This window comes from Sabethes cyaneus, chromosome 3 (genome assembly GCF_943734655.1).
Source record: "Sabethes cyaneus chromosome 3, idSabCyanKW18_F2, whole genome shotgun sequence".
NCBI lineage: Eukaryota > Metazoa > Arthropoda > Insecta > Diptera > Culicidae > Sabethes > Sabethes cyaneus.
In genome coordinates this window covers 229,203,100-229,220,634 of record NC_071355.1, presented here as the reverse complement: position 1 = coordinate 229,220,634, position 17,535 = coordinate 229,203,100, and the positions used below count along the sequence as shown (strand labels likewise).

Here is a 17,535-nt window from a genome sequence, read left to right as displayed (position 1 = left end):
CTTTATCAATATTTCCACCCCATCGGCAGGCAACCATGTTTTCGCTGCCAACATCTCGTGTGTGCGAAAATGAGATAACATGTCAGCAATGCGTTTCACTCAACTGCCAGCAGTCTGATTTGGGCCCGCTGTCAAATTTTGAGCTGTCGCTGACGTTCACTGCAGCTCATTATAGAGATGTCGATGGGGTGAATATTTCTTTTTACTGGAGTAACATAGCAGCGATGGCAGCGACATCAAGATTTATATATAGTTTGCTACTTACTGCTCGAGGAATGCTCTATTGAAGGATTACTTGTAGATTATATAAACACCTTTTACACACTTTTTGTCAATGACCTGGTAGTCTGTTCTCTGTGTTTTAATTGATTTACTGTCAAAGCTCCCAATTATATTGTGCTTCCCGAGAAAATATTTCGTTTTCCAGTTTAATATAGTTGTGCGCAAAGGTAAATCATATATTATTGACAGTGTAAGCACGTGTAAGTTTTTTATGTTTATGCTCTTATTCTTTGCTTAGATAATATTTGTTTTGTCCTATTACGTACAGACTTACAAACAACACAGTTACAATGTCTTACCACAGAGAACAGATTAACAGGCTCGAAGGAAATAATCGATTTTTTGTGTGTAAAATCTGTCGGTAGCGCCCTCCAGAAATAGTTTGCCAAACGCATCAAAAAATATCCATGTACCTTTATCAATATTTCTTTGTGCTGGAGTTAGATAGCAGCGATGGCAGCGACATCAAGATATAGTTTGCCACTTACTGCTCGAGGGGTCCTCTATTGAAGGATTACACGCAGATTACATAAAAACCTTTTACACACTTTTTGGCGATTACCTGGTAGTCTGTTCTCTGTGGTCTTACGTTAACCGAAAATAATAAAATTTAAATGCTGATTGCGTTTGTGAAAAATTTGTCCATGTTTGAACGGGCAAACACGAAGCAAGCTACCCTAGCATTCAGCTGATGAGCGAGAGAGAAATATTGTTGTTTTTCTCATCACTCTTGCGTTGACAGTTTCTTACGAGATTTCGTAAGAGTGTAAAAGAGATACTTTGACTGCGAGCAACCAGAACAGAGCTGCGCGCAACTGTTAGGCGCACAACTAAACCGACGAAAGAAAAATTTTAGATAATAATCGCAATACAACCGAGGAGTTATCCTGCACTCAAAATAATTTTCACGTCGAAATTATTGCCCCTTTTATGACTATTTAGACTACTGTGATAATCATTTAATGCAACGTACCGTATTTCGCACTGTTAATCTGACACTAGAGTGGCTTTTAGTTTGATCTACTAATGAGTTTGACTTCTTTTTCCTTCTTCCCCTTTCTTTTTCACTTCATTTTCTTTAAGCGAAATCGTGTGCGAGATTCGACTGTGATAATCGTGTAAATCGGGGTAGTCTAAATAGGGGCAAATGTCGCAATATATAGGAAAAGTTATGTGATTATGTGATTAATATTTCCATCTAACTTTTCCTGTACTACAGTGGACCCCCGTTCGTTTGAACGATTCCTCATGCAAACTAACGGGGTTAGTTTTTAATTTGAACAACTGGTGACCCTAAATATGCTGCAACTTGCGTGAACTGGCTGCCATGCTCTTTGTTATTGTTTTGGTGGTTTGATTCAGTTGGCAGTTGCAAGCAGCGAATATTCATTCTCCGATCGGATTTTTACCATAATCGCAATGTGAAACAGATTAAACACGCTAGATCAGCACAAACAAATCGTGTTTATGTGCATTGTCTGCATAAGCAAATGATGTCATATTGAATTGAGTATGACCACAAACTAGTTTGTGGTATGACGTTTGAACCATTTTTAATTTGCACGTCGTGCAAACCAACGGGGTTCAAATTAAAAAGTGTTCAGATTAGAAACGGTCAAACGAACAGGGGTCCACGGTATTTACGCGAATTTCAGGTAGTTCGCACGCATACTACTGCGTAAACGTGAAAATCAGGTGGATGTTATTATTTTTTCCAATAACAACAAGCTGAAAATCACGTAACTCTCTGTAGAGAAATCTACGTGATTTTTCACGTCGAAAGGACGTGTGGGGTATTTTGAGTGTGATTAATTCATTTTCAACGCTTTGAAAAACAATTTTGAATCGTCTACGCACGTTTTCTTTCCGCACCCTCCTTTTTTACGAACTATAATAAAGCATTGTACGCAGATGTCAGTGCGTTTTTTTCTTCCCAGGTTTGACAGTGTTGTGGGGTTTGTTTTGATTACTTATTCGCAAGACCCAGAAGCAAAAAAACTGCAAAAAGGACAGTTCTGTTGTACAGAACTGTTATCATTTTCCTGCTTCGTAAAAGTTGGGTATTTCCGATTTCCGCAAACAAGTGATACGAATTACAAGTAATAAACCCACTAGCAACAACATTAGGTTACAAAGGGAATCAAAACAAAACACACAAAAACGTCAAACCAAAGTTGAGGTTAGGTACCGTGCAAAGGTTTATGACAGACGGCATAATACGTGTTCGTATTATTTTAACAACCTTTTTGTTTTGACATTTCAGTAAAACATCGCACCCGCCCAACAAACATTTTTGCTGTATCCAGCTTTTTACGAGCCATAATGGTGGACGTGTTCGTAAATTTGAACAGCATTTTTGACATTTCCCTAATACATCGCACGTTTTTTTTCGTACATTCCTTTAGTATTGCCGTGAACGCACGGAAAGAAAACGTGCGATGTATTAGGGAAATCTCAAAAATGCTGTTCAAATATTACGAACACATCCTCCATTATGGCTCGTAAAAAGCTGGATAATTGCTTATTAAACGCTTGATTCCTGATTTCCTGAACATTGGCTATATTTTTTTAATGGGAGCCTGAACTACTGCTACCATTAGTTAGATCTATTGTGGTATACTCCGAGTTGCTGTTTGCATAATCAGTTCGTTCCATCACTATGAGTCAGAGTGTTGGTCGCCCTATGAATTTGCATTTCCCCCCAAGAAGGTATGACTTCCTTAATGAATTTCAGTACCTTTTTTGTTTCAGCAGACCATATCTCGCTAGGCGTTAGAACGCCCTCTCCGAGAATACGCAGTCTTCGTTGAATTAGTGCGCTGCATTGACACAGTATATGTTCCGAGGTCTCGATCTCAAAATTACAGAATCGACATATATCATCTGTCAGTTATCCAGCTTTCCACGAGTGATAATGGCGGATATTGAACACAAGTGGGCACAATCTTTTGACATTCATTGGAGGAGCGTCGAGTTCGCCCTGACGGAGTTACTATGGGTACATTCATGATTGTAGATTGTTTGTTGTTCGAATGTAAAAATGTAAACATTGTTCAATTTTGCAGATCAGCTAAAGAGGAACATAATTGAACGGACAACAAGTTTTATGGATTGTGGCTTTGCAGTTTTCGCAAATTTCAGGGAGAATGTCCAAATACGCAGCGAAAAGTTTCTTATCAAGTCGAGACGCTGTTCGAGAGCAAACTTTACAACGGCTCGACCAACATGAAGTTAATGTTTGCGTAAATGTGTAATGTTTCGAATGTTTAATTCGCACGATTGTGAAAAAGTATTCTGAGCCTGCGCCTTCAGCAAATTATGACCGCAAACTACTATAAAAGTTTGAATCCGTTTAGTTATGTTCCACTTCAGCTGATTTGCAAAATTAAACAATGTTTACATTTTTACACTCGAACAACAAACAATCATGAATGTATCCATAGTAACTCCGTCAGGGCGAACTCGACGTTTCTCCAATGAATGTCAAAAGATTGTGCCCACTTGTGCTCAATATCCGCCATTATCGCTCGTGGAAAGCTGGATAGGGTTGCCAAGTCTGAAAAGTTCAGAAACCGGCCGGTCGGTCCTGCCTTCAAAAATTGCGGGGGAGAAAAGTCGTGGCAGCATATTTTTAGAGGATTTGCCTGAAGTGCGCTAATGACATATTATTTGGGTAATCGCCGGAAGTCGGTTCAGTTTCCCGTGTAAATGGCATGCATGAACAATCAGTTGTGGAGATAGCGAACAGTAGGACATCACAGTCGAAACCACAACGAACATTGAATGGATTATTGAAGATAGCTAGTTTCAGAGTGACAACTACTTGCTTCTGGTGCTAGTGGGCAATTTAATGTATATTACCGCCAGAAGCAAAGTATTGTCACTGCAAAACTGGCTATCTTCAATAATCCACTGCTCAGAATTGCTAATAAATTTATCAGAAAATTTACAAATCAGGTAAAAATGGAAATCCGGCTTCATATGAAGATAGAATTAACAAAAGGGCGAATGTCGCAAGCGTAAACAAACCGAGTGAGGGTCTAGGTGAGGGTTGATTTTCCTATATGCTGATCCAGCAAAAAGTTACTCTCACCCGTTTTGTTTACATTTGCGACATTCGTCCTTTTGTTAATTCTATCTAGATATGTCGGAAAACCGGCCTTTTTGCAGGATTGACCGGCCACCGGCTACGCAAGTGAAAAACCGGTCGGGCCGGCCAAAAACCGGCCACTTGGCAACCATAGTCAGCTAACCTATATTTTTGAGGTGATACATATCTGCTCGGACAGTGTCCGGTTAAAAGACCGGTCAGCTAACTCAGATCTACTTTATTCAAACTGATTTGCTATATAAGGGTTGAACCACCCCATCGACATCTCTATAACGAGCTGCAGTGAATGTCAGCGACTGCATGTCCTGGGCTCAAAATTTGACAGCGGGCCCAAATCAGTCTGCTGGCAGTTGAGTAAAACGCAGTGCTGACATGCTATCTCATTTTCGCACACACGAGATGTTGGCAGCGAAAACAAGGTTGCCTGCCGATGGGGTGGGTTCAAATAAAATGTTTGTTGGGTATTTATATGTTGCATCATGCATCATATATGTTGTTGCATCATGTAAGGGTGTGACAAATTATCAAGCAATCAAGCAGGGAATGTCGCGAATGGTTTTTTGATGGCATGTAGTTCTAAATATTAACCTGACATATTAAGAGTATGAGCGGCCCTGCCTTGACAAGCGAGTGGTCGTGGGTTCTAATCTTAGTAGAATCTGTATGAACGGTCTGCCTTGACAAGCGAGTGGTCGTGGGTTCTAATCTTAGTAGAATCTCATCCTTCCTTCTGCATTCTGCATTTACTAACAATGAAAACCTCTTGCCAGGCTAGGATACCGCTCAACAACCCAATTGAAGATAGAATTAACAAAAGGGCGAATGTCGCAAGCGTAAACAAACCGAGTGAGGGTTGATTTTCCTATATGCTGATCCAGCAAAAAGTAACTCTCACCCGTTTTGTTTACATTTGCGACATTCGTCCTTTTGTTAATTCTATCTAGAATTGAAAAAAATGCCTCCTTAACACGAAATAGTTTGACGGGAAAAGGAGGAATTTTTTATTGGGTTCCGTTTCCCGTTCCGTTGACGTTAGCTGTCTACTAGTCTAGATCGCCTTTCGTTTTGTGGTGCTGTTGGGGGCTGTGCTTGTATGTGGCTGTCTTCATGTGTGATGTGTCAATGAAAATGCTATCAAATTTTGTTTTGTGTATTTTGTGTTGTTTAGAAAAAGTTTATCTTTGAAAACAAGCACAAATAACATTAAAGAGTTCGGAAACTATAATTAAACTGGTGCATTTTTTAAAAACACAAGATTATGGCAGATTTGGATGATTCAGGGTAAGCTTGTAAACCGACATGAACCATACAAACTTAATTGAATCGTTTTGTTTGAATCAACAGATGTGCATTCACTATAAAATCAGAGCACGAAGACGGCTCTTTTTTAATCAAAATTGAAAATACTGAAGTGTTTGATCCAGATGATTTAGGAAGCGACTCGAATAGTGTTGATCAGTTCAGATCACAGACGGAAAAGTTGGCCAAAAAAACTTTAGCTGAAGAAATGTCCAATACGTCTGCCCGTCAGAAAAAAGATAGCAACAAACGTACATTGAGCCAGATTGCTTCAGAATATATACTAACAAAAGACAAATTTTATCACTGCTGTATTGATGAGCGTAGTGGTTGCAGGTATGTTCAGCGACATTTAGACATCAACAATTTCGTCAGGCATTTTAGAACTCTTCACCGGCAAAGAGCATATAAAATTGGGCTCATTAAGGATGACTCGGCAATAGTTGCTAAGAAAAGGCGTATTATTCCAAGAAAACCAATAGCCATCGACGTACAAAGCGTGCTGGAGGCATGTCTTAAATTAGTGACCTATCACAATCTTCCCCTGAAATGTTTCGAATGGTCCGGTTTCCGTCTATTGTTAGATCCTATTTCCGAAGCCCTAGGTATGCGTATTAGTCAAACGGACATCAAATCACATCTGCATACCGCTGCGAAACAAGTAATAGATCAAATAAAAACTGAAATGATGAACAAGCTTGTGTCAATCAAAATCGACTCTGTTTCTCGGCATGGTCGTCATGTGTTGTCTGTGAACGTTCAATATGAAAACAACCGAGAGATAGTGATGCACACTTTGAGTAAGTTGTTTTGTAGTCATATGCATTATTTTTTATGAATATTCTAATTTTGCTTTTTCTATTCCAGGCGTAATTGAAGTTGAAGAGGATCCAATCGCTAAAAATCTTAAATGTAAAGTGGATAATGTTTTCCTTCGCTATGGCCTAGCAAGGGATCAAATTTTTATAATTGTTATTGACAATGGAGCTAGCATATTTTCGGGCGAAAAACATCGTCAGAAACTATTTTCTAACGCAATGTTCACTAACGAGTTAGTGAAAGTAGACAATTTCAATGATTCATTGAAAGAGGAAGAGTTACTGAAAGATTTAGTAAAAGAACTTTCTCAACAATATTTCGTAGTTCGAGGCGCCATACATATACTTCAAACAGCTCTCAATGATGTTGTTCAGGAGTCAGATTCGTTCATTACGCAAATAACAGACTTTGCAATCTCCTTAAAAAAGGCTAAATATACAGATGAGTTTAGTCGCAGTAAGGCGATTTATCCTCCCTCGTGTTCACCTTCAATGTGGAATGGGAAATACGCAATTATAGAGTGCATTGTTAAACAAGAGAATTTTTTTACTTCCTTAAGCCGTACATTTCCAGAACTTAGTACGTGTTGAATGTATATTTTTAATTGCTTGAATATTTGAACATATATTTTTTGTTTCAGAGTTAACTAGCGCAACATGGCAGTTCATGAAAGAATATTTAGCTGCATTTATGCCAACGTACAATGTCATCATGTTGATGCAAAATGAACATCGTCCTTTCTCTGATTTTTATATGCAGTGGTTGGTAGCAATAAAAGATGTGCGAAGTCTATCCAACAACAGATTCTCAAAACCATTGGTCGAGTCGCTTACGAAGAGATTGGGCGCTTTGAAAGAAAATGTCGTGTTCAAAGCTGCTCTTTACTTAGATCCTCGCTTCAATTATTTGAACTCGGCTGTGTTCACTATTGCAGAGAAAATCGAGATACAGGTAATGCTAGTGTTTATGTACGCATACGGTACGCTGCTAATATCCTTTCCCATAGAACTACATTATAGATCTATTCAACAAAATCGGAAATGCTAAGCCGACAGGATCGTCTTCTACTATGGTAGAATCAGAAGCTACCAATTCTTCCAAGGACGACATGGATGATTTTCTAACTGAAATGTTTGGAGGAACGCTAGAAACTTCAGAAACTGCTTTGAGAAACCAAAATTCCCCACTTCTTCAGATAATCAAAGTATTAGAAATCGAACCAAGACAGCCGCACAACTACGATGTTTGGAAGCATTGGCTGCTGAACCAGGCTAACAATCCGGAGCTTTTTGCGGTGGCTATGGTTGTACTGGCCACACCGTCGAATTTTATTCCGATTGAAAGGGCTGTAAGCACCTTAGCTGTACTCATGTCCGATGTGGATGATGGAAATAAGGAACAGACGCTAGAGGATATATTACTCGTGAGACTAAACCAAGGTGTATTCGACAGGCTAAACCTTACAAAAGAGAACAGTGATTACCAAGAATCTAGCGATACTGGCACCTAAGCAACCCAACGCATTTCAATTGCATGTACATAAATAATGTGAACCATACCATCAAACACTATTATTCTTATTATTGCATAGGGTCTTTTTCTAATTCCCGTCGTAATAAGTAAAGCTATTCTAATTTTCATCATTTGCTGGATGGATTTAATGAATACTCCAAAAGTTTTTGTGCTGATTTGACTAAAACACACTTACCTTCCGATCCGTGAACTTTCAAATCACTGAAAAGTGACTATTAAAGCATATTATTGAAATTACGCAACTGACTTTATTTCTAAAATTCGTCGTACCGTTTTAAAATCCGTTCATTAAAATTTTTCATCGTCCGAACTAAAAATCACAACAATGTTTACGAAGCTAACGCGCATGTATTTGTGTGCAAAATTTCTGCAGGTCAGGCAAGTTTTTCTGGCTGTAGAATAACGACAATGCCTTGCGTGAGTTATTTTCATTTATGAATGACGGAAATTAAAACGATTAGTCGACATTGTCTTCTTCGTCGCACGAAAAAACGTAGGAAATTTGGCTGGTAGGACTTCTTTAATGATAAAAAGCATTTAAATAGATCTCAGCTCACTTTGGTTGATCGCCTATGATAGACAACGAGGTAAATTATTAGGGAATAACTAGTTTTGCATCGTGTGTCAAAAAATGCTGATATTTTTAATAATTTGTATTGGATAGGACGGGAATAGGCAATTACAACGATGTAGCAACATACCCTCCTTGGCAGTTTCGATCAAGTCATTCTGCTGTTGATGTTCTGCAAAGTCATCGTTGTACGACCTAAAAAGTAATATTTCGTATTCAAAAACGAACTATAAATGAACATATTGTCTGAAAATGACAATGTCACTAAAATGTTGTAAATTCGATCAACACAATACTGGCGAATCGCGGGACATAGACAAGAGCCCATTGGTTTCGTGACCGGTATTGATGGACTCGAATTTCTACTTTGATGTTTACGAACACATGCGGAATCACTGGGTCACTTTTACTTTACCTTTGCCAACTGATTTTTTTGTGTGTAAAAAAGTAAAAATTTGCGGAAGGGATTATTGATACGGTCGCAACTGGAGACATTTCCTTTCATAGGTGATATTTCAGGTAAAGTTGACTATTACTGTTGTCAGTGGACTATCGTTTGTGTTCTCTAAATACGATCTTTTACTTCACATTATACACCCTTATCTAATTGAAATATGCATAATTAAGTCGTATGAAGCCTATTAACCCAATGTCCGTTATTGGTGTACAAAACAGCTTAAAATAATAAACAATGACTAGCGCCTCCTCATAATGTAGTTGTTTCTAGAAGCAACATCGATGTCCCAGGTATGTTTTCACGCGTATGTTTACAATTCCTAATTGGATTTCAGGTGAATGCGAACCGGTTTCAAAATGTTTTCCGGATCCGTCATAGCGATTTTTTTTGCTGCCTGTACCACAGTTGTTAATTACGCGCCATGATATATGGTAGCAGTATCTCCACAGAACTTGGTACTTACTTCTTGCTTCTAGCAGCATAGAGGGGTGGCTCTAGAGGGGTACCAAGAACACCTCTCCACTGTACTCGGTCTTTAGCTACTTGACGGCTATTCGTTGAGCGTCTCGAAACACGCAATTCGGCTTTAAACGGGTCGAGTCATCTGGCATGTCGGGACCCTCTATTCCTGGTTTGGTGGGGTTCTTTATGTGAACAAATTTTACTGCAGAGCCCACCGTAGACTCCCAAATTTCAGCAGGCGCACGATGGGAATCGCCTCAAGTAGTGTCTTCCAAATATAGGCCGCAACAACTTTCATTGAAATACGGCAAATGAACATATGTCTAACATAAACGTTTGTTCTGGAGCCTTTTCCTATATTTGGCATTTACCCAAACCTACTAACCTCCGCTTTTCAATTGCAAAGTTAAACAGCAAACAGATAGGACAACCATGATCGCCTTGCGCTCGCTTGTGACCACGTTTCCCTCCTCGTCCCTACACATCTCAAGGGCTTCGGTATGTATCCTTTACGAGATTGGTTCACCTCCTCATAAAACTTCCACGTCTCGTTAGCCCGGAATAGTTCTAGCTTTTCACGATTTCTGTCCTCCTTCCGATGCTTTTCCCTACTCAGAATTGTAGTCAGCTCATTTGACGCGTACCGATACTTGGCCAAATTCTCCCTCATGATTGTTTGGATAGTTTATGCAAGCTCTTTTTTCTTATCATCGTTTGTTGGCATTCCCTGTCAAACCAGTTTTTTCGTACAGTCGAGGTTTCTGCACCTAGCGCCGCGGCTGCGGCCTCGTTAACGGCCAAGTGTAACCTCCTCCATCCGTCTTCGAGAGCCGAAACATCTAGTTCACAGAGGAAAGTAGAGCTTCGTTCAGTAGGCGCGCGTAGTTCTCGGCAGCTGAAAGTGCTTCTGACCGCGGGAAGCTGCAAAATTGATGCATCACTGGCTTTTATCGCATGTGTCGGTATGCAGGCTATGGAACCTGATCACCGGTGCATCACATCACTTCCCTGCTGATCTGAGCGTTCATATCCCCGATGATGATCTTGATCTCGTGGCGAGCAGCTATCGTACGCTACCTCTAGCTGCGTATAGAACACATCCTTTTCGTCGTCGGGTCTACCTTCGTGTGGACAGTGCACGTTTATGATGATGTAGTTGTCTTTTAACCCAATGCCCTTCTGGGATACAAAAAAAATTATGGTGTAGTTGAAGAAATGGTGTTTTACCCTCAACATACACATCCTCTCGTTGATCACCTGCCAGTCCATCACGCGATCGCGCATTTTACCCATTAATACAAAGCCCGTCCTTAGTTCGTTGGTCGCTCCACCCCTTTGATATAATTTGGTCTTGCAACCACGGATCATGAATACGTTCTCGCCTTTACGGCAATTTCCTGCAGTGCCACCCCGTTAGTTTGCATGCGTAATCGTTTAAATTAGGGGGGTCCACGGTATTTCGATCTCCGATAGGGTTTTTACCAGAATTGGGAAAACAAAATGTGGAACAGGTTAAATTAGTACAAACAAATCGCGTTTATTGACATACGTCATGATAAAATCTGATTATATGGCATTTAGACCATTTTTAATTTGCTTATTATTTGTGTCAAAAGTGTGTCAGAGAGCTCTACTTTTGACGTTTTAGAATTTAGTCCCAGAAAAATGGTGACGTGTTGGAGGAGGAAAGACTTGAAAAGACAGCACAGGAATGGCTGTTTTAATAAAAAAAAAACGCGATAGTTTGAGTTTTCTTGCAAAAAAAGTAAATGTAAAAAAAATGTAAAATTGCTATTTCGCAAAAAACATAAACGAAAATGCCATGAAAGAGATCAGAAAATTCGTTTGGCAGCCCTGGTAACAACTCTTTGCATTCAAGAGCAACATTTCAAATAGGCCGAAGTCAAAACTGACAGTTTCGAGAAAATCGATGTTGAAACTTGAGCATCATTTTTTAACTGCTTATTTGATATACACAGTGTTGCTTAGAATTGAATGTCACATTATGATGCAAAAACATAATAGTTTAATGTGTAATGCAACAACTAGCAGAAAAAACATTGATTTACTTTGTAATTTGCAAAAATATGCGTTTGGCCGTTTTCGGAGATCATTCGGTAATACGACTTTTTCATAAGGCTGATTCGATTATCAATTGTTGATGGGGCCTTTGACATGAGGCTTTTATTTACTGTCAGTGGTGATATGATTTTGGTGTTGGGCCGGCTTTTAGACAGCGTTTCGCGTTTGGCCTTTTTTTATCACGTTGTTTTGAAGCGCAATGGCTAGAAAAGGTTAAAAATTCGTAACTGGGACACCGATCAGCTTTATTATTTCTACTAGAAAAGTTGGGGTTTAATTTCATCAGCAAATCTGCCACCGTTGAACAGGTTTGTGAAGTGAAACGTGTTACCCGTGAGGTGCGGCAGTGCGGCAGTCGCTATTGGTAGTGTGAAGCAGCAGCAGTTCATTCATTTAGCATTTCTAACTCACCACAGCGTGCAAGTGAATCACGCCTTGGCAGTTCAGCGATAGTAAATGTCTCGGGCGCGCAACTAACGAACTCTGTCCGGTTCCTCCACAGCTGATATATATATATACAGCGAAATAGCTTTTTTCGTGCAAGCCGGAAAGTAACGTAAATTTTTGTTGCCGCGCAGGCTTAAGTACTAAACATGTCGTGTCTGTGAATGACCGTGTTATTTATGCAGGTAGCATCGTATTGTTTTTTCCGGTCGTCCGTCGAGTCTCTCGCGCAATTGTACGGCGGGGATCATATTCGCAGCAGCAGCAAGCAGCAGAAATCCCACAACAAAAATAGGGCCGAATGCAAAACAAAACACAAACTGCGTATAGGCTTTTTCATACAGAAGGGCTGAAGCACAAAATGAAAACTTTGTTGCCAGTTTTCACATAAGGCTTTTTCAAATTTGCTTTTTAAGATTCATAAAGTTTTCAAATCGCTATGATGTTTGGTGTTATTATAGATACTTAAAAAAGCTTTAAATATAACCAAAAAACCAGTTTTTTTATATTTTGCACTTGGGCCCTATTGAAATGTTGCTCTTGCATTATATTTTTGTTACGGTACGGTAAATGGTACCTTATTTTTGTTTGATGATTGATCAATATTTTCATTCAAGAACAAAGCAATATTTTTGGTCTATATCCAGTAATCAAACGGTTTTATTCAAGTTTTACGGTAATGGCAAATATGAAAGTAGAATTTATTTGCCGGTTCTGTGCCCATGTTGGCGATAGTGTTTCCCTTCACACTGCAGCGGACTTTGCAAAGAATATTACACTAGCAGAGGTGGTTTCTGAAATTGCACAGGTGAGCGTATCCTCAGTATCTGACCGTGGAAGCCAACGCATTTGTGTACTTGACTGTCTACCTCGGCTTGCGAATTGCTATTTGTTTAGAGAGCAGATATGTCGTGTGGAAGCTGCAAGGTAAATGTTTGGATTGGCTAAAACTTTAGATTGTAAAGTTATACGTTATTTTTAGGGACGATAGCTCTGTTGCAGGTGATAAATTTGAAGCCGTAGCGTCTGAGCATGAATACGAAACAGAATTTTTAGTTTATGATGAAGAGAGCTACGAAAAGGATGATAAAATACTGAACCCCAGCACAAGAGATGAGGCAGTTGCGATACCAATTACATTACCATCCGTAGAACAGATAGTTGCCCGTTTTGAATTTGAAAATTTTGAATACATTGAATTTCAAGGTGAAACTTGTTGCGGATGCGGGCTCATTCTGAAAGATATAAAAACGCTGCAAGAACATGCTATAACGCATCAGAATACATCAATGCAAAGCATGACTACTTCTTTCCTCTGCTCCATATGTAAATTTGATTTTGAATGCGCGGATGATCTTCAGAAGCATAAGGATTACGTCTCTAGGAAAGAACGTTTTCTTTGCAAGCTTTGTCATCGTGTATTCAGCCGTAAAGAGGATCTTGTAGTTCATATGGAATCGGTCGAAACTCATCAACTACAAAGTGAGCCTGATGAGTCGAAAATTGAAGACAATCTTCTCGTCGAGCCTCCTGCGGCAGAAGGCGAAGATGTTGAGATCGTGTTTGATATACAGGAAACAGATGCCAAAAGTAGAACGGAGCAATGTCAGCAGTCTCACCGGTTGCCTGACAAAAAGTTTATCAGTTCCATTGTTGATCACGGACAGTATCAAATAATTCTAGTCGAAAATGCAGATCGCTGCTGCGGATGCGGGATATATTTCGAAAATTATGACCTTTTGCTGCAACATGCCAACCAGGAACATCAGTTCGATAAGTCTATACCACCCGATAGCTTATGCTGTGAGATTTGCCATGAGTGCTTTAAAAGTCCATGGGCTCTTAAAGTTCATAAATCGAATCGTATATTTGTAAAACAGCTGTACTACTGTAAGTTGTGTCATGTAGCTTACACACGAAAGTTTCACTTAATAAAACACTTCCAATCTGCTCCAAACCATGAGACACCCGATAAACTCTTGGAAACTACACAAACAATTGGATCTAAAAAGAAAAAAACTGCAAACGATAGATCAAAGAATATTGAACCGACTTTTGCTTGCTGTTTTTTAAAGTGTGCGAGCGTGTTTGAAAGCGAAAATCAACTCTTAATTCACGTCGAGCAACAGCATGCGCCTCGAAGAAAAATACATTTGTCAGAGCAAACTAGCGACAATCATGTCTGCACTACGTGTCTGAGAAATTTTGGTTCCCAACAACTATTGCTTCTTCATCGCAATCGAACTCTGAAAAAGGTTCACATATGTAGCTACTGTGCAGAAGCTTTTTTGATTCCGAGTAAATTACGGGAACATGAGCAACTTGTTCACTCAGAGAATGTTCCCCAGCACCCATGTGACTTGTGCAACAAGACATTTCGAACCGCGAATCTGTTAAAAATGCATCGCCACACTCATACAAAGCAACGAGATTTTGCCTGTGACAAATGCGGAGCCCAATTTCGTTTTAGATTTCAGCTAAAGAAGCACGTTAACGGAGTTCATCCGACCAACTTTCCCTATGAGTGTCGATTTTGCGAGAAAAAGCTATCTACCAAAGCGAAGCACGATCTGCATCTGCGCTCGCACACTGGAGAAAAGCCCTACCTTTGCCGTTATGAACCATGCGGGAAACAGTTTTCGCATGTCACCGATCGTAAACGTCACGAAATGGGAGTTCACACTGGCGAGCGACCTTACAAGTGTGAGCATTGTTCAGCTGCCTACATTAGGAAGCGTGAACTGTTGATACATTCGCAAAAACATCAGCGGCAGGTATCCAGCATCTAAGACCGACAGAAAATAATGAATGTTTTTGTTTCAAGAAAGGAAGGTTTCTCAGTTATATTAATTATATCATCGCATTCATAAGCACTAGAATATACTGTTTGTTTGTCAAAAACGATGTTAGTACAAAGAAACTGATTGCGACAACCAAACAAATGAAATATTTGCTGTTTCGTTTTACATATTTCTAAAATCCTTCAATGATTCATTCAGCATGATAACATCCGGATTTTCCTGCTCGAAACGGGTAGGCTCGTGTTCGCGTTCGTCATCTCTCCACTCGCCAAAGTTTGCTTTCATTACATCGGGTTGTCTGCTTTGTTCCTCTTCTTCCCGCTACGTCACGGATTGAACGTTGTAGATAATGGCAATGTTTGTTTCAGGTTGCAGCATAAGGATGAGTTTTTGTGATAAAAATTTACTATTTTGCATTAGTGAACAGATTTATCGAAATGATAATAAAAGTACAATTACTACATTTGTTTCAATATGTAATACACTCAAGCTACGGTTGGAAAAGCTTACAATGTGGTTCAGTCACTTACCTGTTTATCGCTTTTGGCAAACTTGGTAAACATGTTGGCAAACACTTTTTTCTGTTGCTCGTTATAATCCTTAATTTTCTGCTTGCAAATCGTAACTTGATTGAGAGCAGCTTTGTTCTCTGGCTCAATCTCTCGAACTAAATTGAAATCGTCGAATGCTTTTTCAAAATCTCCCAAAGCGAGCTTTGATTGTCCACGACGGTATAATGCCTTCACATTTTTACTGTCGATGTTCAAAGCTTCATTACACTGAAATTGACATTTTTGAGAAAAAAAACATCACAAAAGGTTAGCCAGAAAAAACTTACTGCACTTTTTGCTTCGTCATGGTCGTTCAACTTCTGATGGCATAAAGCTTTATTTAGATAAACGGCCAACTGGAATTGCTTAGATTCTTGCGAATCTGTAAAAACGAAAGAAAATTATTATGAGATAACGAAACAATAATAATTCTAAAATATTTCGATACTAACCACAGCTGGACAAGAAACTCAATGATTTCTCGTACATTTTCAGGGCAAGTTTAAATTTACTTTCTTTGAAGTAATCAGTACCCTTTTCTTTAAACAGCTTAGCTTGTTCCATTCGTTCAGCATCGTCTAATTTCCAACTGTCTGGTTCTCGCTCGAATTCTTTCAAAGTTACCACATATTCGACGGTGGCATTAGGAGGTACACCAAGTTCTTCATTGCCTTGCGCCCCAAAGGCAAATCTGGGGTCAAGAATTAGTTTGGAAGATTCTGCTTTTTTGAATTTCTCCAGCGCAATTTCAACACCGGAAACGACGCCAGCTTCTTCGCCCTCACCAATCGTAAACTCGACATCACGCTCCTCAAAAGTTTTCCCTTCGTAACGGCCAACTAAATGAATTTTGACGAAGGCACCATCATTAGGAGTTTTCTTGCCTTCACCTAGCTTTAAAATAAACCGTTCAATGCCCCTGTCCGACTGGGGACTCAAATCTTCTCCTTTCCATCCGAGCATTTCCAATTCAAAATTTAACGTTGAATTAGGAGGAATGTTTGGAGGGCTACCGGAGGCTCCGTATGCATAATCCGGAGCACATTTCAGAATGCATTTTTCGCCTAGCTTCATTGTAGCCACTCCCATATCAAACGCTTTGATTACGGATCCCTGTCCGAGCTTGAATTCGAACGGTTCGTTTCTGTCTCTACTAGAGTCGAACTGTTTTCCATCCGAGTCCAGCGTTCCAGTGTAATGTAATGCAACGGAGCAACCGTTGAAAGGAGTTTCATCGCCAGATCCTTCTACCAGGATCTGCTTCTGAACACCTCCGTCACCGGAGAGATCAATGAAAGCCATGTTTTGTTCTACAAAGTTTTGTTACAATTAGTGGATTAGAATTGTTACTAAGATACTAACAACTATGTACTCACAATATAGTTGGTTTTATAGCAAATCGTTCAGTTTTGTGAATTTCTCAAAATATTATCAGCCACTACACCGCAAAACCGCAAAAACCAGCAATCTAATCACAGGCAGAGTGCTCAGCTCAGCACGACATAAAAAGCAAAAACTCAAAATTTTGCTGTTTGACGTTCGCACACGCGAACGATGCGATGAACCCCAAATGAATGTTCTGGAAAGGAACAGGGTGTGTCAAAAAATATTATTCGGCAAGAGATTTTGTTCAAGTTTTACGAAACAATTTAAATAAAATTTGCTTGAAAAATGCTGAAATCGCAGTTATCTTGGCAGTTGAACCAAAGCATCGTAAAGATTAGCGCATAACTAATTATAGTAATATATTATTTAAAAAAATTCCAATTTGATTATTTTCCAACAAAAACCATGTGAACGCATTCGTACCAGTGGGGTTCAGTTTAAAAATGTTCAAATTAAATCTGCGAAAAAAAAATATACCGAGCATAAACTGTTTACAAATAACGCTACCAAAAGCTAGCAGCCACGGCCACTGGGAGCGTCGCTATTGCCAAAATGAAGTGCCCAATTTCCCAAAGGTTTTGCAAATTTCTTCAGCTCCTTTCGTTGCGGGTCTTACTTCATTGTGACAGAATTGTGGTTGTTATCTTTCTGCTTCTAGAAATCGTGTTAAACGTGTTAAGCTATCCTCCTATCCTATAACTGCGAATCGGTTCGGTACACTTCTTCCTGAAATCGCC

At 39.5% G+C, this 17,535-nt stretch overlaps 3 protein-coding genes across 4 annotated transcripts; 2 read left to right on the top strand and 1 right to left on the bottom strand.

Annotated features, from left to right (window-relative positions):
* Nucleotides 1-5,554: 5,554 nt before the first annotated feature.
* Nucleotides 5,555-8,251, top strand: LOC128739230 (uncharacterized). The gene is made up of 5 exons (XM_053834687.1): nt 5,555-5,674; nt 5,738-6,492; nt 6,560-7,090; nt 7,152-7,462; nt 7,518-8,251. Exons 1-5 carry the CDS (start codon nt 5,652-5,654, stop codon nt 8,019-8,021), a joined length of 2,124 nt encoding a protein of 707 aa, XP_053690662.1. The 5' UTR covers nt 5,555-5,651; the 3' UTR covers nt 8,022-8,251.
* Nucleotides 8,252-12,700: 4,449 nt separating this feature from the next.
* LOC128739231 (zinc finger protein 182-like) lies at nt 12,701-14,988 on the top strand. The gene is made up of 2 exons (XM_053834688.1): nt 12,701-12,987; nt 13,043-14,988. The coding sequence occupies exons 1-2, from the start codon at nt 12,740-12,742 to the stop codon at nt 14,847-14,849; spliced, it is 2,055 nt and encodes a 684-aa protein (XP_053690663.1). The 5' UTR covers nt 12,701-12,739; the 3' UTR covers nt 14,850-14,988.
* LOC128739237 (FK506-binding protein 59) lies at nt 14,932-16,905 on the bottom strand. Of its 2 annotated transcripts, none has more exons than XM_053834696.1 (5): nt 16,789-16,905; nt 15,865-16,722; nt 15,700-15,794; nt 15,392-15,640; nt 14,932-15,182 (listed from the first exon to the last, which is right to left on the bottom strand). In XM_053834696.1, the coding sequence occupies exons 2-5, from the start codon at nt 16,712-16,714 to the stop codon at nt 15,024-15,026; spliced, it is 1,353 nt and encodes a 450-aa protein (XP_053690671.1). In that variant the 5' UTR covers nt 16,715-16,722; nt 16,789-16,905; the 3' UTR covers nt 14,932-15,023. The 2 variants fall into 2 exon arrangements, with proteins under 2 accessions (XP_053690671.1, XP_053690672.1); XM_053834697.1 differs by having other exon boundaries at nt 15,065-15,267.
* Nucleotides 16,906-17,535: the final 630 nt, after the last annotated feature.

Bases quoted from the DNA above. Each gene is read 5' to 3' on its own strand.
- LOC128739231 (XM_053834688.1), top strand. From the start codon at position 12,740: ATGGCAAATATGAAAGTAGAATTTATTTGCCGGTTCTGTGCCCATGTT. The intron at 12,988-13,042 runs GTAAATGTTTGG...CGTTATTTTTAG, and splicing joins TGTCGTGTGGAAGCTGCAAG to GGACGATAGCTCTGTTGCAG.
- LOC128739237 (XM_053834696.1), bottom strand. From the start codon at position 16,714: ATGGCTTTCATTGATCTCTCCGGTGACGGAGGTGTTCAGAAGCAGATC. The intron at 15,641-15,699 runs GTAAGTTTTTTC...TGTCAATTTCAG, and splicing joins ATGACGAAGCAAAAAGTGCA to TGTAATGAAGCTTTGAACAT. The intron at 15,183-15,391 runs GTAAGTGACTGA...TCCGTGACGTAG, and splicing joins TTGCCAAAAGCGATAAACAG to CGGGAAGAAGAGGAACAAAG.
- LOC128739230 (XM_053834687.1), top strand. From the start codon at position 5,652: ATGGCAGATTTGGATGATTCAGG. The intron at 5,675-5,737 runs GTAAGCTTGTAA...TTGAATCAACAG, and splicing joins GCAGATTTGGATGATTCAGG to ATGTGCATTCACTATAAAAT. The intron at 7,463-7,517 runs GTAATGCTAGTG...CCTTTCCCATAG, and splicing joins CAGAGAAAATCGAGATACAG to AACTACATTATAGATCTATT.